This window comes from Phascolarctos cinereus, unplaced genomic scaffold (genome assembly GCF_003287225.1).
Source record: "Phascolarctos cinereus isolate Bilbo 61053 unplaced genomic scaffold, phaCin_HiC Scaffold_1;HRSCAF=81, whole genome shotgun sequence".
Classification (NCBI taxonomy): Eukaryota; Metazoa; Chordata; class Mammalia; order Diprotodontia; family Phascolarctidae; genus Phascolarctos; species Phascolarctos cinereus.
This window is the reverse complement of record NW_027555514.1, coordinates 280093697-280115490: the sequence shown is the minus strand read 5'-3', so window position 1 is coordinate 280115490 and position 21794 is coordinate 280093697. Positions and strand designations below refer to the sequence as shown.

At 43.6% G+C, this 21794-nt stretch overlaps 1 protein-coding gene across 1 annotated transcript in view; it reads left to right on the top strand.

Annotated features, from left to right (window-relative positions):
* The first annotated feature begins 414 nt into the window (after window positions 1-414).
* Window positions 415-21794, top strand: part of CACNG2 (calcium voltage-gated channel auxiliary subunit gamma 2) — a 158339-nt gene continuing 136959 nt past the window's right edge. Inside the window, exon 1 of the mRNA XM_020982499.2 lies at window positions 415-1738. Coding sequence (XP_020838158.1) covers window positions 1528-1738 — 211 coding nt within the window. The 5' untranslated portion in view covers window positions 415-1527. The remainder of the gene's footprint in view (window positions 1739-21794) is intronic.

Genomic DNA, 21794 nt, shown 5'->3' with positions numbered 1-21794 from the left:
ACGTATGGCTGGGATAAGAAGGAGGCTGGGCTGAAGAAAGACTGAGATGGGGGAGGGGGATAGAGAAATTGTGTGTGTGTGTGTGTGTGTGTGTGTGTGTGTGTGAGACAGAGAGAGAGAGAGAGAGAGAGAGAGAGAGAGAGAGAGAGAGAGAGAGAGAGAGAGCCATCTCTAGCTACGCCTTCCTCTAAGCCTCTGGAGCCTAAGGGCGCAATCATTCCAGATTTGGAAAGGGGGTAAAAACTGAAAAGGATAAGAAGGAAGGCTTAATTTCCCTCTACCCCTCCCTTCCTCCTCCTTGGAGCAGAGGAGGGTTACTATCGTACTGGAGATACTGGAGGGAAAGGATCTAGGCAGGAAAGCTCTTGTCCCCCCCCCTCCCCTCCCGTCCCCCCCCCCTCCCCACCCCCCCCATCCCGGTTTCCCAGCAGCATCCCGGGCAAGAGGCAAAGGAGCTGTTCTCCAGCACCGCGGAGTAATCGGCGCAGGGGAGCTGTCCAGTTCAGCACCACGTTAATGCAGTAGGTGGGAAAGCCACGAAGAAGGGGAGTCAGAGAGCCAGAGTAGGGGGGTGGGGAGGGGAGCCCACAGAAAGAAGAAAAAAAGCCGGGTGGCAAATCCTGCAGCGGCGAGACAATCGTCCCCTTATTTCCAGGAGCTTCGTGGATCTGGGGAGGGAAATACGTCTCGATTCTCCAGAAGACCCCCCCCTTTTCCCTCCCCCTACTTTAAACAAGATTTACCTACTGCTACAAAGAAAAATCACTCTCTGGGCTGCTCCCGCTGCCGCGGCTGCTACTGCTCCCGTCCGCTGCCGCTGCCACCGTTGTCCGCTACCGCCGCCGCCGCCGCCGCTGCCCGGGGGACAGCCATGGAAGGCAAGAGCTCCGCACCTGTTCAGCTGAAATCAAGGGCTTACCGTATACTAAGCTGTCTGGTTTGAGAAAACGAGAGCCAAGCGACCCCCAAGAAAGATAACTGGATTTTCATGGCGCAGGCTGCAGAGCTTAGCACGAAGACGGAAGGTTGCATCCCAGCTCTAACCATCTCTAACTGTCTAGGTCCTGGTCATGAGAGATTGTGTTAAGGATGAACCTGTGGAAGCCATCTCCAAATTAGCTATCACATATGGAAACTGGAGACCAGAATTTTAGGAAAAGGGATTAAGGCATCTCCTTTTGGGGGGGTGGGGGGTGTCTTTTTTATTTTTCCTTTTCTTTCTTTTTTTCTTTTTCTTTTCTTTTTCTTTTTGATACTGCAACTGGAACAGTCTCTGATTTCAAAAGGCAAGCCTCTCCTCCCGTGTGGTCTTCATAATTTACAGTTTTCCCTTGGGCTTTCTTACCTCCCTTTTTTTTATATTCTATATAATATATACACACATGTACCCATTATATTCTTAGTGGAGTTATTATTCTTTGATTTGATACACACACACTCTCTCACACACACACACACTCTCTCTCTCTCTCTCTCTCACTCCCAAGAATCCGAAGTCAGTTTGGGGTATTTATATAATGAAGAATTATGGGGCTGTTTGACAGAGGTGTTCAGATGCTTTTAACCACCGTTGGTGCTTTCGCTGCCTTCAGCCTGATGACCATAGCTGTGGGAACCGACTACTGGCTGTACTCCAGAGGGGTTTGCAAGACTAAAAGTGTCAGTGAGAATGAAACCAGCAAAAAGAACGAAGAAGTCATGACCCATTCTGGATTATGGAGAACCTGCTGCCTGGAAGGTATTTGAATCCGGATCTCCTCCCACCCTCCTCCTTCCCACCCTTCACCCCACCCCCGGTTTTTTTTCTGTCTCTCATTCCCACCCCTCCCTATCCTCCTCCGAATAAATCCCTGCACATTCCACCATTTTCTTACTTCATTCCTTCCGCCTGCCTTGGATCAAGGTTGGTTGGGTTAGTTAGAAGGAAAGCGCTCAGAGAAAGCCATACTGTACTCTCTTTCCTCCTCTCCCTCCCTCCCCCCACCCCAATCTCCTCATTGGAATAATCTATGTATAGTGAAAACAACCAGGGAGACGCTAAAAAAGCGTCTGGGTGAGCCGCCGCTCTGGGTTCTGGGTTGTCACTGCCTGGGGAAGGAAGAGAAAGAAAAATCCCCTTGGTTTAAGCTGCCTATAATATAAAAACAATTCCTTCTCTCCTAGCTGGTCCTGTTTTCATGAAAAGAGGTCCAAAAGGACTCTGTCTTCCCTTTCTTTACCTCTGTCTTCTCCTTTCCTTCCCCCCCCATAAAATAATAAAGTCCCAAGCACGTCTTCACCTGCAAACCTTCCCTCTTCCTTCCATCATTCTGTGGTTTCTAAGAAGCCTTGCTCGACAGACCCTCAAGATTACCCTCATCTCATACAGAGTTCAAGAGAATTTCGTAATGTCTATGAACGGGCCCGTTTGTTGGAGGTGGCTGAGTGTGTGTGTGTGTGTGTGTGTGTGTGTGTGTGTGTGTGTGTGCGCGCGCGCGCGCGCGCGCGGCCGTGCTAACGCTGACAAAAACCTAAAAATAAATAAGTCTCTCGCAGAAAATAAGGCCAAGTTCTGTTGAGCAGTAATTCACCTCCGGCTCGGTTCGAGGGAGCAGAATTCACTTCCACCGAGATTGACATGTCTGTTAGCTAGAACAAGGCGAATTCAGCATTGCAGCCACATCCTGAAATCAGACATTGTGGAAGGGGGCGGGGGCAAAGGCAGGTGGGGGGAGGTGAAGAACTGGGGGCAGGAGTGTCAGCAGTTTGCCTTTCAATGTGTTATTTTGTAGTGCCATTGGAGTGCGTATGTGTGTGTGTCTGTGTTGTGGAGTGGGGTGGTCTGTGGCCATAAGGATTGAAAGTACAGGACACAGATGTAAGCCTGTGCACTGGGGACAGGCACACAGTTGTACACGGAAAACACTCCTGCGGGTCATACAATCTGCATTGAGAAATAGACTGGGGGGTTGAGCAAGAGTGTGTGTTGTGTGTGTGTGTGTGTGTGTGGTGTGTGTGTGTGTGTGTGTAAGCTACAGCTATGTGCCCTGAGAAATCCACACCTCTGTATGTGTGTTCAAAGATCTAAGCGCTGTTTTGCTGATCTGAGGACTGGATGGAGGGGGGGGGGGAGCTGCTTTGAAAAGTGTTGAGTGGTCGCTGCTGCAGAATAGCTTTTCTCAAATCAGCCCTTGGCTGGTGATGCCGGGATCTGAGAGGCAGCGGGGGTGGGGTGCGGGGTCCGTAAGCAGGCTATGGGTGTAAAAGAAGAGAGAAGTGGGAGGATAAAGGCCGCTCCAGTCCTAGCGTCTCAGCAAAACTGCTCTTTGGAATTGGTCTTGTCCGGGAAGCCGCGCGAATCCAGCCCCCTTCCCTGTGCCCCTCCCCCTCCCCCACCCGTTCCCCCTTCTTGGTGCAAACGGTTGAGTGATGGCTGAACATGTTTTGAATAGCTAAGTGACTTCATTGAGCAATGGTCTGTTTGACGCATACTGCATTCGGTGCCCTTTCTCAATCCAAGCCGCTGCCTGTTACCGTTTTCTGCAGCGGAGTTCTCTCCTGCATACTATATGCCAGCCCCAAGCCAGAAAATCAATATCAGGAAATTAATCGGGGAGCTTTGAAAGCCGCATGCACACACCCCCCTGGGGAGGGGGGGGAGAAGAGCTTTTCATGCAGCTAGTCATTAACAGTGGCCAGACTTCTCCTTAATTAAGCCTGGATGGTACCCTTAGCTACCAAAAGACAAGGCTAGCAGAAGGAATTAGGGTCGCTTTAGGGAAAGTAGCATATCTGTAGTTTGCTTGCCTTCAGTTGAAGTTAGATGGACGAGACAGGCCGGCTAGGTTGGGAAAACAGAAATGGCATAATCTGAGGGGGGAGAGATACTCTGAAATGGGTCTGTCTGCACAAATAGATGTTACTCTAAGGGTTCCAATTGCCAAGGCTAAGTACTGCATCTTTAAAGCATTTTATAGTTCCCTAAAGGCCCAGAGACCTGGGGGCAACTTAGGTTTATTATTTGTGCACTAAAAAGAGAAAAAGACATTTTAATTAAAAATCTGCTCTTTCTGTCTCCCCCATCCCAAAATGTCTTGGCTTGAACTCTCTCCCAAGTCATCCACACTCCCTCTGAATCATCGGCAAAGAGGTTCTGACTTGCAACACTGCAAAAGGGGCGTGAGATGCAGACAGAAGCAGTGGGCTTGGCCCCTGCAAGACCCCCCCTTTCCAGCACTGAGGGGGTGGGGGGAGACTCAAACACCACTGCCTTAGGGAAGCTGTGCTCCGCCTTGCATCCAGTCACAGTCTCTTGGAGCAGCCATCATCCTCATCCCACTTGTGGCCAAATGCAGAGGCAGTAAGGGTGGGGTGCCAGGGCCAGGGACATGCTGGTAATTGCCCAGGCCTCTGATCCAACAACGCTTCCCAGGGTGGTAGGCCACACTCTGAACACTGGAGAGGTGGCTGAGGAACAAGAAGGAATTAGCTTGATCACAGAGGTCGGAGTGACAGTGAATATGACGTTTTCCTTAGTTGCTTGGGAGGTTGTTTATTTTGGACTCTTTTAAACAGAGCCATTCTTTGACAAGATCAGAGTTTATCCCTTCCAAATTGTACATCCAAAAAATCTCCTGTTTTCTCCCTCTGCCAAAGGAATTATGAATATATTTCAAAATCTTCACCAAGAGTTCACAAAAGACTCTAAGAGACAATCAACTTTATGGTATTTCTAATGTCTTCCACTCTCTGATTTTCAGCTGAGTTAGTGGCTTCCAGAGATTTTCTTCTTCCCTTTCTGATGCAGAAGCTCAGGAGAACCTCCTTGTCTCAGTTACTACCTCTGAAATTAATGGGTCTGCTGAAGAATTGCAAGGGACATAGCCACCTGTTCAGGTCTTCTATCCAAGGGAAGCAATACATACAGAGAGCCAAGGATTTCAGATATTAACACAAAGAGGCAACCTCATAGACAGCTAGAGGTTCAGTTGGAGTCTCCTTTGGGTCCCAGAGTCAATGTGTATACGTGTGTATGTGTGTGTGTGTGTGTGTGTGTGTGCACATGTGCATGCATGCATGCATGCTGCATTACATGAATCTAATTTCAGGAAGAGGATGAGTTGGGTCAGGAATATGGGCCAGAAGTGGCACAAATGCATCAGATGAGAAGGCTCTTGAACTTTTCAGGAAAGCCTTGTGAGGGGCCTTAGGATGAAGAGATGATGTTAGAATCCTTTCAGGGAAGAAGGGGCAACAAAAGGGGCAGTAGTTCTGATCTAAGCCTGGTATGCCTAGGCATCAAGATGCCTCTCTCTTCCCCCCTAGAGCCCCTTCTGTGCTCAGTGTAGTGACCTGGTAGATCACCTAAGAAAATGTTCTCTCTAGTGGGAAAAAGCTCTTTGTTTGTTCTTTTCTGAGCTTTCCCTTCTCATTTTGTGGATTCCAGTATTCTTCCCTTACCAGTAAAGAGAAAGGGTTACTCTTCAAATGAGATTAAGTATGACATGGAATTTTCAGTCATTTCCTTTCTGTCTCTTCCTTTCTTTCCCTATTTCCTCCTGTCTCCCCCTGCTCTCTATATCTCTGTCTCTGTCTTCCTCTGTTCCATCTATCTCTCTCTCTCTCCATCTCTGTGTCAAAAGCCCTGTCTCTATCTCTGTTTATCTTTTTCTATCTCTCTGTCTCTCTTGGTTTCTCTGTCTCTCTTTCTCTTTCATAGCCTTGCTCTGGGGTGAAAGAAGGCATTTTCCCTCTATCAGCGCTGTTAAATTCCACTCTGCTGAAGATTTTGAGCATTCAATACAACATCTGCTTCTCTTTCCATGCCCCCCCTCACACAGACACATACTTGTCCCTCTGTCAAAGCATCCCTGCCAACCTTTCAAAGGCTTCACTCCCTTTCAAGCAGAACAGGGCTATTTTCCCTGTTTTTACTGAATTTTCTTCCCTGAGTTCCTTTGGGCCCATGATTCCCCTGCTCTGCAGACCAATAAACTCAGTTCACTCTTACTTTGGAGGAGGAAACCATGGAGCTATTTCCATTTCAGTGAAACTGACAGCTTTTACCAACCATTTTCCCCCTAGGTATAGATAATAACAATAATTATTATTAAGCATAGCTATTGAGATTACTCACTGGCCTTCAAAGCATATTAGGTATTTTCCACCACAGTCAGAGGATAATTTAATCCTCCTTTCAGTACCTCAAACATAGTAGGGCCTCAATAAATATTTGTTGACTGGCTGATTCAGAAGTTCAGAAAGGTAGTGAATGCTAGCTGGCCCAGGTACCATCATGATACAGAAAAATGAACAGGGTCAATGATAGATAAGGCTACAGGATGTGGCAAGATAGAAATGTCATGGTCTTAATTTGCTTTGCTCCCTTAAAAAAATTAAAAACTGGTTAATAAATGGCATGTCAGGGCAGCTAGGTGGTGCAGTAGATAGAGCACCTGAGTTCAAATCCAGCCTCAGACACATAACACTTACTAGCTGTGTGACCCTGCGCAAGGCACTTAACCCCCCCCCCAAAAAAAATTGCATGTCAAGGTAGCAATAGGTGATCTTAAAGTTAGAAAGGCCTGGGTTCATGTCCTTCCTCTAACACGTATTAGCTGTGTAACCCTGGGCAAATCACTGCAGTACAAAGGACAGAGAAATAGGCCTGGAGCAAATAGGAACACCTGAGCTCCAATTCAGTCTCAAATATTTAGTGGCTGTGTGATCCTGGGAAAGTCACTTCACCTTTGCTTACCTCAGTTTTCTCAACCATAAAATAAAAATAAGAATAGTACCTGCCTCCCAGGATTGCTGGGAAAATCGAATGCAATAATATTTGTAAAGCGGTTAGCATAGTGCCTGGCTAAGGCCTGCAGTAAGCGCCTTATAAACGTTAATTATTATTGTTATTATTCGTTATTATTCTCAATGGCCCAGGTGACTCACTAAAACTAAAAGCTGAGTTGATCTACATTCCTGAAGGGATTTTCCACACTGAGTTTTCCTCATATGAATAAAATCACAAGTCAAAGCCAAAAGGAAAAAAAAGAGAGAAAGAAAGAAAATTTGTTAATTATGAATACATTCTTATACCATACCAAGAACAGTGTGGCACAAGGAACTAGACAACTCAGAACTGGCTGGCATGAAGAGATATAATCAAAGGAAAGATAGCACAGAAAAGCACCTACTTGCACTGCACCCAAGAAAAAGTGAACATCTCATCTGCTTCCCTTTACAACTGGCCTGAGGAATTCCACAGGATCTCAGTTTTCAAAAAGACAAACAATAATAATGTGTAAATCTAATATTTTCTATAATTTTTTTCTGGTTTGCAAATAACTGGCTCATAGCAGTCCTCAGGAAGGAAGCTTCAAGTAGCCTGACTTCTATTTTCCAGAAGGGGAAACTGAGGCCCAGAGAAGTTTAGTAACTTGCCCAAGATCATCCAATGAGTAATTATTGGAGCCCAGACTTAGATCCAGATCTTTTGGTTTCAAGTTCAGTTCTCTTTCTAACATACCTTGCTTTCTCCCTGAATAAAGAGTAGAAAGTTCAAGGTAGAGTGGCAATGTTGTGAGTAGTGAAATCTTCCTTGATACAAATCTTGAATGTGAAGTTGAAAGGAGACTGAGAAATCATGTAGTCCAATCCTCAATTTTTTAAATTTTATTTTTATTTTCAGTTCCAAATTCTTTCTCTCCCTCCACCTCTCCCCTACCCATTGAGAAGGCAAGAAATATGACACCCATTATATATACGACAATATGCAAAACATGTTTCACATTAGCCATGTTCAGAAAAAAAGGCAAGAAAAATAAAGAATGAAAATGCTTCAGTTTGCATTCTGAATCCATCAGTTCTCTATCCACAGGTGGCTAGCATTTTACATCATGAATCCTTTGGTGTCGTGGTGGGTCATTGTATTAGTTGGCATTACTAAGTCTTTCACGGTTGGTTTTCTTTACAATATTGCTATTATCGTGTATGTTATTCTCCTGGTTCTGCTCACTTCACTCTGCATCAGTTCATACAAGTCTTCCCAGTTTTTTCTAGAACCATTCCCTTCATTTCTTATACACAATAGTATTGCATCACATTCATATACTATAACTTGTTCAGCCACTCCCCAGTTGATGGGTATCACCTCAGTTTCCAATTCTTTGCCTCCACAAAGAGAGCTGCTATAAATATTTTTGTGCATATGAGCCCTTTTCCTTTTTATTTCATCTCCTTGGGGTATAGAACTAGTAGTGGCATTGCTGGGTCAAAGAATGTGCATAGTTTTATAGCCTTTTGGGCATAGTTATACATTATTCTCTGGACTGGTTCATTGCTCTAACAACAGTTCATTAGTGTGCTTATTTTCCCACATCTCTTCCAACATTTATCATTTTCCTTTTCTGTCATTTTAGCTAAACTGATGGCTATGATATGATGCCTCTGAGTTGGCTTAATGTGCATTTCTCTAATTATTATTGACTTAGAAGATGTTTTCGTATTACTATTGATAGCTTTGATTTCTTCTGCCAAAAAGTACCTTTTAAGATCCTTTGATCATTTATTAATTGGGGAACAGCTCCTATTTTTATAAATTTGACTCAGTTCTCCAAATGTTTGAAAAAATAGACATTTGTCAGAGAAAATTGCTGCAATTTTTTCCCAGTTTCCTGTTTTTCTTCTAATTTTGGCTCTATTGGTTTTCTTTGTGTGAAAAAGTCTTAATTTTATATAATCAAAATTACCTGTTTTATCTCATATGAATCTTTTTATCTCTTGTTTAGTCATGAAGTCTTCCTCTATCCATAGACCTGATAGATAATTTCACATTTTCTATTTGAGAAAACTGAGGCCCAGAGAGTTTAAGATTTGCCTAATGTCACTTTCAGGAAGTAGCGGAACCAGAATTTGAACCCATATCCTCTCAGCCCAATCTAGGATTACTCCATGCTATCTCCCAATACAACTGAAATCTAAAACTCTCATTTTTTTTCTTCCGACCCACCAAGAAGTTTTTTCCTAGAGCTTTAGAGTTGACATATAGCTTATCCTTCACTCAAGTCCTAATGGTCTCACAACCAGTCACTTCAGATAGAGCTTACTTGGAATGATGTTGACCTGGTAGATCAAAGCATGTGCCAATAGGGGTCTTTTTTAATGCCTTCTTTTAGGACCCTATGCTCACCACTGAGCTTTACCACGGTCTCTCTGGTCTGTAGAGCTCTGCTGCCATGGTTTTAACCCTTCCTCTCTTAAGATGGGTCAGTGAACATTGTTCCCAACTTAACACAGGCCATCCTATTTCATGGTCCTGAGTAAAACATCATGCCAGCTAATGTCCCCAGCTGCTCCACTCCATTCTTTATAGTCAAAGGGATGTGAGAGATCATCTTATCCGATCCTGAATTGATAATTTATGAAAATGGGGGCAGACACACCTAGTTCTTTGGATACTTTCCAGGAAAGACCATGACTAGCAGTGGGAAATGGGGGGGGGGCGGTTACATTTTAACACGGAAGGTATGGGATAAAAAAATCAGAAATAACTGGCCAAAGAGGTGCAGAGGCAGATGGCACATGAACGGGGGATGGAGTGGTGGAGGGAGGCAGGTAGCGTGGGGAAGGGGATGGAGAGGGAAGAGAGGCAGAACTATGGATTATCGTTGGGAGCACTGGGCAGCATAAATAATCGGTCCCTTCTGATGGAGACAGAAAAGACCTGGGGAGGCAGCGGGGCAGGAGTTTTAGGTTTCAATTCTATAGGGTTTGTGGGGAAGAGACTGATTCTTATCTGTGCCACCTTGGGGTTAGTTCATTAACATATCCAAATCCTCTCAACGTTCTCGGTAAAACTTTTAGAGCACCAGCACCTTTTTGACGTTCCGCGATGGAGGTCTGGAATTTGTCTGGGGTTTACATACCATAGGAGCAAGAGGTCCTTATAGCAGTGCCCAGGTGGCTTCTCCTGCTTCAGCACACATTACCAGGATGTGAATTTCAGTTAATATATGATTCAATTTATAAATGATGCTCCTCTGATCTTTGGGACGCTTTGTACATGACTTGCAGGTTCCCCTTTGCAATCTAATTTCCTGCTATGACCCCTTTATACTGGCCACTTAAAAACTTATATATTTTATATACTTATAAACTTACTATACTGATTAGAAGGGGGAAGGGGTCAGGCAGACTAGAACAAGACACATTTTTAGCACAATCCCTTAATTTGACACAAGCCCAGAGAGGAGAAGAAACTTGTTCGAAGTCACACAGTTTGTGAATGGCCGAGCTGAGATATTTATCTAAATCCTTTGACCCCAGATTCAAGGCCTGCCCCCAAACACCATGCCACAATGCAGTCACAGTTCTTCCAGGACCCCAGTATATTCCCTGTAGGTGGTAGAATCAAAGCCCCTCTAGCTGGGCTTGTCCTCACTGTTCTCAACAATGAACCTCAAACCTGACCTGCAACTGTCATCCTTTCTAATTCTGATCCATCACATGGAAAACTTTGTCAATCTGACATAACTCCACAAAAATCAGTCTGGGTCTGTCCCGGGCACTTATGGCTCATGGATTCAGAGCTAGATGAGAACTTAGAGATCACTCGATTCCCTGAAATTTCTTTGCATCCATTTTGTATGTATCTTGTACGACATGAGAAGCAGTATGCCACAGCGGATAGAAAGTAGGAAGACATGGGCTCACAGTCCTGCCTCTGACATGTGACCCTGAGGAGCAAATTCCTTAAGCTCTCTGTGCTTGACAACTCTAAGACGTTAAGGAGCTGAGAAGATGTCCGCCTGCTTTGGTACACGGAGGTTTTTTTCATTGAGAGCTCCCTATACCAATAAAATCACATTTCTGGCCCCTATTTCTATATTTTTATATACTTAACTCACCTAATAGAATGTCAGCCCCTTGACAGCAAGGATTATTTCTTTTTGTCTATCTCTTCCCAGTGCCCGGCACTGCACCTGGTATATAGAAAATGTTTAATGAGTGTTTGGGATTGACTGGATTTTCTTCAAATGCCATCTCTTACAGAAAGTCTAACCTGAGCAGTTACTAGAGCTTTTCCCCCCACCAATTACTTTGTATGTGCTTTGTATTCACTTGTGAACAGTCCCTTCCTGCCCCCCAAGAATGGAAGCTCTTTGAGGGCAGGCATTGTTTCATATTCATGTTTTTGTATGCCCAGTACGTAGCCCAGAATTTTGTGGTTGTTCATTTGTTTCAGTCGTGTCCAACTCTTCGTGACTCCATTTTGGGGCTTTCTTGGCGAAAATACTGGAGTGGTTTGTCATTTCCTTCTCCAGCTCATTTTTACAGATGAGGAACTGAGGCGAACAGGGTGAAGTGACTTGCCCCAGGTCACACAGCTAGCAAGTGAACTCATGAAGATGAGTCTTCTCGATTCCAAGCCCAGTGCACCACTTAAGCTGCCTCTGGCCCATACGTGTCCTCAATAGATGCTTGCTGATTGACATAGCATTGGAGAGTAGAAAGAGCATTGTTGGTCTTGGAATCAAAAGATTCAAGTCCTTTTTTTACCGTGTGACCTTGGGGAGGTCATTTGAGCTCATGAGCCTTCAATTCTCTCAGTAAAATAGAAGTGTAAGCATTGCCTTCATATGTTACAAAAATGGAAGTGGTTGCCTACTCCATTAGCCAGAAGGCACTAGAAATGTGGCATGTGTCAATCTACAACAGGGACTAGACCTCTAATTTCATTCATGTAGGGAATTTCCAGATGCGGAAATTTTCTACCAAGTCAGGGCTGCACCTTCTTGGCAGCTGAGAGTCTTAAAAAGTTTCCCTGGTACACTGAGAGGTTCAGCCAATGTGTATTTGAGATGGGAACTCAGGTCTGTCTGCCTCTGAGGCCACCTCCCCACCAAGCTGCCTCCCAATTGGTATTAAAGCACTTGCTCCTTTTCCTAAAGTCTATCTGGTGTCTCTGCTCCAACCCAGATTCTGAGCCCTACTCACAGGGCACTGAGCATCCCAAGGGCTACTTCTTTCTGATTGGTGTTTTCCCCTTCTGTTTCCAACACTGGACCTGCTAGGGTACAGACCCTCTCTATCCTCTTAACCCTACTCACAAAGAACTCACTCAGTTCCTCCCTCATTCTACCACAAAATATCATTCGGGTCTACCTGGAAATCCTCCTAAGTCCAAAAAGCACTTGACCAGGGGGTCAGGAAATCAAGGTTCTGGTCCTACCTAGCTGTGTGGCCTTGATTAAATTACTCTCCATCTCTGAGCCTGAGTTTCTCTGGCATAAAATGATATGATTGGATTAGATTAATTCCTCTTGTGTAGAGTCAAAAGAATAAGATCAGGGTGGGAGGGGCATGTGGAAGAGTGGAGTGAGTGGTGGGTTTGGAGTCAAACCATCCCAGTTGAAGCCCAGAATGCCCTTTTGATGCTGGGCAAGTCATATAACTTTTTTTTTTGGCAAGGCAATCAGGGTTAAATGACTTGCCCAAGGTGACACAGTTAGTGAGTATCATGTGTCTGAGGCTGGATTTGAACAAGTCATACAACTTTTGTGGACAATTCCTTTATAAAATGAGACATGAGATGATCTTTACAGTCGTCTATATTCATTCTATAAGTTCATCATCTTATGGTTTGGAGCCCATCTATACTATTTAGTCATGGACAGGCAGCATGGAATAATGGACAAGGGGCTGGCTTTGGAGTCAGGAAGGCCTCAGTGTGAAGCCTGTCTCTATCCGTGTGACCCTGAGCCAACGACTGGACCACTCTGAGCCTCAGTTGCTTTCACCTGCAAAATAGGCATAATCATGTTTGTCATACCTACCTCACAGGAATTCAAATGAAAAAATGTTTGTGAAGTGCTTCGTAAACTTTAACTTGCTACTGAAAGACTTTCAACACTATTGCTATTAATTTGTGTAACTTTATACACATCGCTTATTTCCCTAGGCCTTCATTTCATCATCTGTCAAATGTCGGCGCTGGATTAGGTGGACTCTGAGGTCTCTTCCAGCTCTAAAATGATGATCGATGATTTTTTTGACCTGGTTTTGAATCTGAGCGCTGATACTTAATGACTGTGTGATCTGGGCCAAACCAACTCCTCTTCCTGAGCCTCAGTTTCCGCCTCTGTAAAACAAAGTGGTTAGAGTAGATAAACTCTAAGATTCCTTCCATCGCTGAAATGTCTGATTCTAGAAACAAATCATCCAATGCTATTGCATTTTTCAAGCAGTGGATTGGGTTGAGATCAGCAAAATGATTTCCCTTGTGCCACAAGACAGCTTCCGGTTTGCGTCTTTGGAGAACTTGACACTAAATCAGACAAAAGAAGCAAGTGTGGTGAAAACATCGTCTTTTTAAACTTTCTAATAAAATCACAAAGACAAGGTGAGGAAGAGAGATGGGCTTACACTGTGATATGTAAGGGAATGAGAGGACTGAGAGAAAAAGACAGCCTCTAGCTGAATATTCCATAGGCGCAATCTAAACCAAAGATGATAGAAAAGGTGCGTAGAATAAGGATGGATGCTCTCTCACAAAACTCTGCAAATGCCTCTAAATAGATAATGTGTCTTCCATCTTTGTCTCCATTTGCTGTAGGCTAATTGCAGAAATGTTCATGGCTAGTTTGTTGGTTTTAATTGGAAGGAAGGAAGGAAGGAAGGAAGGAAGGAAGGAAGGAAGGAAGGAAGGAAGGAAGGAAGGAAGGAAGGAAGGAAGAAAAGGAAGGAAAGAGAGAGAGAGAGAAAGAAAGGAAGGAAGAAAAGGAAAAGAGAGAAAGAGAGAAAGAGAAAGAAAGAGAGAGAGAGAAAGAAAGAAAGAAAGAAAGAAAGAAAGAAAGAAAGAAAGAAAGAAAGAAAGAAAGAAAGAAAGAAAGAAAGAAAGAAAGAAAGAAAGAAAGAAAGAAAGAAAGAAAGAAAGAAAGAAAGAGAGGGAGGGAGGGAGGGAGGGAGGAGGGAGGGAGGAAGGAAAGAAGGAAGGAAGGAAGGAAGGAAGGAAGGAAGGAAGGAAGGAAGGAAGGAAGGAAGGAAGGAAGGAAGGAAGGATAGGAGGGAGGGAGGGGAGGGAAAAAAGGAAGAAGGGAGAAAGGAGTCAACAGATGAAGAAGAGGAAGAAGGAAAGGAGGGAATGAAGAGGTGAAAGAGAGAGGGAGGTAAAGAGAGAAGCTTGGAGAAAAGGGAAGGAATGAGAGAAGAAATGGGAGAATAAGAAAGAGGGAAGATGACAGGGAGAGAAATAGAAAGAGAAGAAGGGGAAAAGAAAAGATGGAGGAAGAGAAATAAAGATGAGAGCATAAATGGAAAGGTCAAAAGAGAGGAAGAAGGGAAGAAACGCAGATAAAAGAGAACAGGAGTGAGACAAGAGAGGTAAAAAAGAAAAGATGATGAAAGAGAAGTGAAGGAGGGAGACAGCAATGGAGAGAAGCAGAGGAAAAGAGAAAGCAGGGAGAGAAGAAGAGAAAGGGGTAGAAAATAAGGAAAGGAAAGGGGAAATATGCCTAGAGTTGATGTAAAGAAGGAGAAAGTCCAGAGTTGGGTTCAAGTTCTGGCATTACCACCTAGTTACTAGTCAAATGTGTACGATGATGAATAAGTCACTTCCTCTTTCTAGGCTTCAGTTTCCCCACCTGGGAAGTAGGAGCATTGGACTAGATGTACTTTAAAGTATCTTCCTTCTCTAATATTCTATGCACTAATCCCCCCCCCCCATTTTGACATTCTATATCCTAATGTCCCTCCCTTCCCTGACATTCTCTCTTCTCGGGCCTCTCCTAGCTTGGACTTTCTACTCTTCTATGAATAATCAGTCATCAGATGCCCCTAATTTTTTTAACTTTCTTTTTTCTTTTATTAATACATCCCTCTCATAACCCTCCCATTGAACAAACAAAATCTTTTAAAAATAAATAAAGCCCTCAATGCCTACATGTACAGTTCAGCAAAACAAATTCCCACATTGACCATATCTGAAAAAGTATATTTCTTTCTTCATTTAAGGTTTATCAGCTCTCTGGCAGGAAATGAGTAGCATGTTTCATCTCCATTCTTTTGGACTTGCAGTTTATCATTGTGTTCATTAGAGCTCTAAAGTTTTTTTTAAGTTGTTTTTTTCCATAATGTTAACGTATAAATTGTTTCCTTCATTCTGCTCACTTCACTTTTCATCACTTTATCAAGGTTTTCCTAGTTTCCTCTGAAATTATCTATTTCATATGGCACAATAATATTCCATTATGTTAACATACCACAATTTGTTCAACCATTCAATAAGAATAATAATTCATAGAATGCTTTAAGGTTTGCAAAGCACTTAAATATTAGATCATTTGAGTCTCAAAAAAAAAAAGTCTTGTCAGCAGGTGTTATTCTTATCCCCTACTTACAGATAAGGGAACTGAGGCAGAGGTTAAGTGACTTGCCAAGGATCACACAGTTAGTATCTGAGGCAGGATTTGAACTCAGATCTTCCTGACTACAAGTCCAGTCTTCTACCTAGCTAGGTACCATCTTAGTTTCCAATATTTAGCCACCGTAAAAAGAGCTGCTATGAATATATTTGTATATATGAGTCCTTTTCCTCTTTCTTTGATTTCTTTGGGAGTATAGAGAGGCTCCTGTCTGCCTTAGCCCACCAAGCCCTCTTCCGTATTGGCCTACATATTCATCCCCTGGTTAGTCTGAGTACCAGGGTTCCTCTAATTCATATGCTGTGATAGTTCTGTCTTCCCAGTTCCACAAGCTGATAAGAAAAAACAAACCATAGTATACATTATTGTGTTAACGCAACATACATTGTTGTGTTAGCATAATATACATGTTGTATTAGTGTTATTAAACCCACTTTAAATGCATTCTTTCATTTAATCCAATACCAGGGGGAGGGAGAAGGGGGACCTAAGTAACTCAGAAAGGGGTTCAGGAGGAAAGCCACTCCCATCACCACCTCAAGGCCATTAAAAAAGATTTGGTCCAGGCACAATTATCCTACCTTCCAGGCTGCTCCCACTCCTTAATCCCTGCCCCCTTATGAAACAACAAAGCTACTTGACTTACTGGAGAATTTACCAGGGACTCATCAACTTTCTCATCTGACATCTGAGACATAAAGACATGGGTGTATCATTCAATACATGTGACACTTAATACATGTATGTGCACATGCATGTGTATACGTGTGTGCATTTTTTTTTAGTCCATAAAACCCATTAGGGCCAGATATAACCTTGAGGTTTTGCTGACAAATAGGAGTCTAGAATAAACAGATCTTAAACCGCTGTTAGCTAGTGATTAATGACCAGAGAAAGAACAGACTGGGTTTAATAATGGAGTCAAAGGGGAAGTCTCTTTCTTTCTCTTTGGGTCGGAAAAGGCATGATTTTTTTCCATGCATAAAGAAAAAGGAAGGAGATTTTTATATGCAAAGGCTGCTTGTGCATAGGACCACCATCTACTGGGCAGTGGGAGACCCAGGACAGCTGTCCAGTCCTGAGTGACTTGGGAAGATAATGGGTTCTATTGCAATGATGGAGGTTTCCAATTGAAGGATAGGGAACCAGTAATGAGGGATGCTATGTGGGGGGCAGAGCAGGGGGAGGTGTACATGTAAGGATTAGACTAGATGCCCTCTGAGCTTCCAGCTTAGAAATCTTCTGCTTCTATCCTCCCCTTTTCTAGCCAGGGATTGGTGGTTCAGATCTCAAGCCAGGTATGCCCCTCCCCCCACACTTCTGTAAGGCAATCAATTAGCAGCCAATTACAAAGCTCCTACTACGTGCCAAATATTGTGCTAACCACTGACGATAGACAGACCGAAAAAAATGCCCTTCAAGGAACTTACAATCTTTTGGCTGAGGATGGGAACAGGGAGCAGAAAACATGTACACAAGATTCATTCATTCATTTAGCCAGCCATTATTAAATGCCTGTGCTATGCCGGGTGACATGAAGACAAAAAATGAAATACTTCTGCTCTCAAGGACAGAGTTGGTTCCTGAGATTTCATTGATCTAGAGCATTCTGAGGTGAGGAAAGTCCCCCGCCAATGCAGGTCAACACCTTCTCTAAACTCATATTCTTAGAAGCTGCTTGGAGATTAAATGACTTGTCCAGAGTCACATAGCCAGTGGGAATCACAGGCGAGACTTTACTCAGGTCTTCTTAGCTTCAAGGCCCCCCTCTCCATTCCCTACATCATACTGCATCCTTTTCTCAAGAAATTTAAATTACACTAGGTGAGATGTGACTGTGTAGCAGAGTGAGAAAGGCACTAGACCAGGAAGCCTAGGTCTGCCACAGACTAGCTGGGAGCAAATCTCTTGGCACTCTGAGTCTCAGTTTCCTTACTGGTAAAACAGGGAGGTTGGATCAGATGACCTCTGGGACATATTTCAGCTCCATCATCTTATAATGGATGGGGAAGTATTAAGGTCCCAGATACTGGGAGATCCCATATGGAAGCTAGGTAGCCACTTTATCAGGGATGCTGGAGAGGGGTTTAATACCAGGAGGGGGGTGGTGGTGAAAGGAGAGGTATGGACTAGAGAAATTCTCAAGTCCCTTCCACCTTGGAAATACTATAATGCCTGTCAGATCTCCACGCATACTTCTCAGCCCAACAACTAAGGTGAATGGTGGGGCTGCTTCTTCCCACAGTGACCCCCTTTCAGGCTACTTGTTCTCGTTTTCTGATTCCCTTTCCCCCTTTTGACCCTAACCTTAATGGCCCTTTTAACTTGATTCCACCTAGATGGTGACAGAGACAGAATAAGCATGAGGTACAGTTGAGTTACATTTCCTTGGGGGTGTTACTACTGTGTCATTAGGATGAGCCTTAGGGCTCATCTTGAGGTATCTAAGTGTCAGAGGAGATATAGTACCTGCCTTTGGTCACTTACTAGCTGTGTGACTTGGGGAAATTACTTAACCTCTCTGGGATTCCACTTTCTCATCTGTAAAATGAAGGAGTAATGGTAATAATAAGTCACTAGTTTTTATACATAGTTTTAACATTTTCAAACTGCTTTGTGTTATTTCATTCAATTTGCACAGATAGGGAAACTGAGGCTAAGAGAAGTTCAATGACTTACCCAAAGTCCCTTAGGCAGTAAGTGGCAGATCTTAAAGGATTTTAGATGAAAGGTGCCTCAGAAGTATCTAGATCAATCCTTTCCCATTTACAGATGAGGAAACTGAGTTCAATGAAAGTTAGGTGAGTAGCCCAATGTCACACAGGTAGTAAACATCAAAGGTGAGATTTGAACCCAGTGCTCTAAGTCCAGTGTCCTTTCTCCAGGGGTAGACTGTCTCATTGTCTGGCTGAATATATTGTAATTTATAGTAAAGATGTTTTTCTAAGCCACTGATCTAGGGGGTTCTAGCCCAACTCTATCACTGTGTAATCTGAGGCAAGCCCTTTAACTCCCCTGGGTCTCAGTTTCCTTCTCTGTAAAATTAGAGTGTTGGACTAGATGTTTTTGGGGTCCCTTCAAGCCCTACACCTGTGATTTTATGAACCTATAATTCTAGCCTTTACAAATCACTCCCCAGTCCCTGGCTTTGAAGCATAATTCCAATGATAGTTAAGGCCACACACACACACACACACACACACACACACACACACACACACACGCGCGCGCGCGCACTGTGACTGCTCGGGATGTGGACTCATCCACATTCCTGTTGCTATGCCCTTCACATACTTATGCATGACTCCAATCTCCTTACATTCCCTCCCTGGGAGAAGCCCCTTCATACCTCAATTTCTGTGCCTGTTAGTTATCATTTGGCCTAGATGGACAGATTTAGTAACCCTCTCTCTTCATCAGAGGCTCACAAGAGCCTAGATATAGGGACCTCAGAGGTCATTAAGTCCAACCTTGTCATTTTACAGAGGAGGAAACTGAAACCCGGGGGGTCACGTGATTGCCCACAGATAGAGACTGGCAGCATCCCATTTAGACATGGGTCCTCTGACTCTTAATCCATTGCTCTTTTCACTGTACCATGCCCCACTCTTTATTTAGAAAAAAAAAAAGCCCCTATTGACGCTCCATTCACTAGTTTCTGAACTCCTTCGACCTTGTTTGCAGCCTGTCAGCCTCTAACCAGAGTGCCAAGAATTATGCCCAGAACCCCAGATGCACTGGCTGAGACCTCATTGTGGGGGGAATTATCGCCTCCTTTAGCCGCGATGCGGTTTCTCTTTACAGGCTGGCTAAATAACCATTGACCCCTTTTCCTGCGTACAGCCGCACCACGCACCAAATACCTTTGTTCTCCTTCTCATATATCTCCAGACTGGGATGTCTTCCCTCCCAGAGCTATAACAAGCCTGGGGTGAATAGGACTTTGCCCCAGGACGCTCACATGATGCATATTGGGGGAGGGAGGAGCGCTTTGCTGCTGTGCTTTCTACTCACAGCAACTCAGGTCACTGTATCTCACCTTACAGTCCCCAGGAGGGGTGGGTACAACTTCCTCTGGCTGCTCCCTACAGGATCCTACTGCCATGGCATCCTTCCCTTGGTCTGACTTTCCTCCTAAGCCTCTTTCTGAGAGTAAGAAGTGAGGGCAAAGACTCTCCAGGGAACGGGCCATCTCCTCTTGGAGAGATTGCACACACCTCAAGTGGTCTATGTTCTGCCATACATCCCTAGTCCCAACCTATCTTTGTCAGACAGTCTCTACCAATTGAATTTGCCCCTAGGTGCAGTTGCCACTATCAGTCAACGAGCATCACGTAAGTGCTCATAACGTACTAGACACTTTACTAGTGACAGAAAGAAAAAAAAATGTACAAATACACAGAAAAGTGAGCCTTCATTCTAATTCTAATACATGTTTACAGAGCAGTAAATACAGGTTATAAACAAAATACACATCGATTGGGGAGAGTATTAATAATTTGGGAAATCAGGCTAATTATGGCTCTACTAATCTCCTCTTCATTTTCTCAGCTTTATAACTATCCCCCAAGCCTCCCCTACCCCATTTAAAAATTCTCCTGTTCTTTTTTTTTTCTTCTCTTCTACCCCCCCTCCAAGTTTTCTGCTACTTCTTAACTAAATGTTTCATCGACTGGCTCAATGCCTGGTACATAGTCCATCGACAAGCATTTATTAATCACCCACTGTGCGCCGGGCACTGAAGATCCAAAAACACAAATGAAGTAGTCTCTGCTCCAAAGTAGCTTCAATCTATCAGCTTGATAGATGACACCAACCCAAGGTAATCGAGGGGTGAGGAGGGAGGGGGCTCAGCAGCTTTGGGGACTGGGGAAGGTAAGACTTAAGCTGAGCCTTCAGGGAAATTGGGGATTCTAAGTGAGCAGCAGGGGTGCGCTGGAGGGCTGGTGGTTAAATTTTCATGGTGAGAATTTACACCTTGGAAATCAGCAAACACTACAAATCAGGGCTTGATTTATGTTTTTGTTGATTTCTAGACTTAAGAAAAGTGATGTTAATAATGCATATAAAACTTACAGGTTCTTGAATTTGGAGAGAGTCTGCTGTTAACAGTGACCAGCACAACCCTGGGAGGCAGGAGGGCAGGTAGATGCTTTTTGAATTGAATCAAACTGAATTTCCCTTGAAAGTTCAAGGCTTCCTCTCTCCACATTTAAAGCAGAAGTATATAAGAGATACAAAAGTGTGAAAACAGGCACTTTCTGACTCTTGCTTCCCTAGTGTGCGTGCTCTCAGAGCTAGACAGAACGGCAGAGTAGAGAGATTTACAGTCGGAAGGCCCGGGGGTCCATAACAAAACCACTGGGGAAGAAAGGCTGGGTTCTAGTCCAAGCTCCACCAATGATAATAAATCCTTAAACAGGCCAGATAATCCCCATGAGCCTGATGTGAAACTTAGGGGAAAAAATCTTTATAAATGAATAAGAAACTAAGGGAAACATTTCTGGTAGGGGAGAATGTTGATAATTAAAAACAATTATTTGAAAAAAATGAAGTGAAAAGAAGCCCTTGTAGGTAAAATCCTAGTTTTAGTTCTAAGCAAACTTCTACTTACTTGCTGTGTGACCTTGGGGAGGTCCTTTCCTTTCCTAGGTCTCAGTTTCCTCCTCTGTAAAATGAAGGGGTTTGGACTAGATAGTCTGTTAGGTCTCTTCTGCTTCTAGAATCTTTGAACTTTCCTTACTCCCAAATCTATAAATATATTTCTTTGAGAAGTCCCTGGAGTGGCCTCATAAGAGCAGAGCTGGAGGCAATGAATGTTTGTACTCATGGAAAAGATGCAGAAAAGCCTCCGTGTTTTAGGTGGTGTGGATGGTCAGCTGATTTCAGCCTCAGCTCTGTCTCCAGCATAGACTGTGTGCCCTTGGGCAAGTCACTTTCCTGCTCTCAATCTCTGTTTTTTCTCATGTAAAAAGGAAGGAGCTGGATTCGTGGTCTCTAGGATTTCTCCCAACTCTAAATCCTAGAGAGTTTAAAACCACAACCTACAAGTTCTGCCAAATATAGTAAATAAAAACCACCAATGTTTTCATGCATTACCTCATCTGAGGGGGTACTATAGGTAACTCCATTTCACACATGAGTAAACTGAGAAGGCTTCAGAAAAAGCTTCCTACATAAGGCCTTTCCTGATCCCTCCAATAATAATTGGTGCCTCACCAATTATAATAATAATAATATATTAATATATTATTAATTTTATTAATAACAATATAATATAATTATATTAATATATTAATAATATGATAATAAATATTGGTGCATCATTCCCAAATTACCACATACATGTTCTATATTTGTCAGAGGCAAGTTGACCTCACAGCTTCCTGACTACCT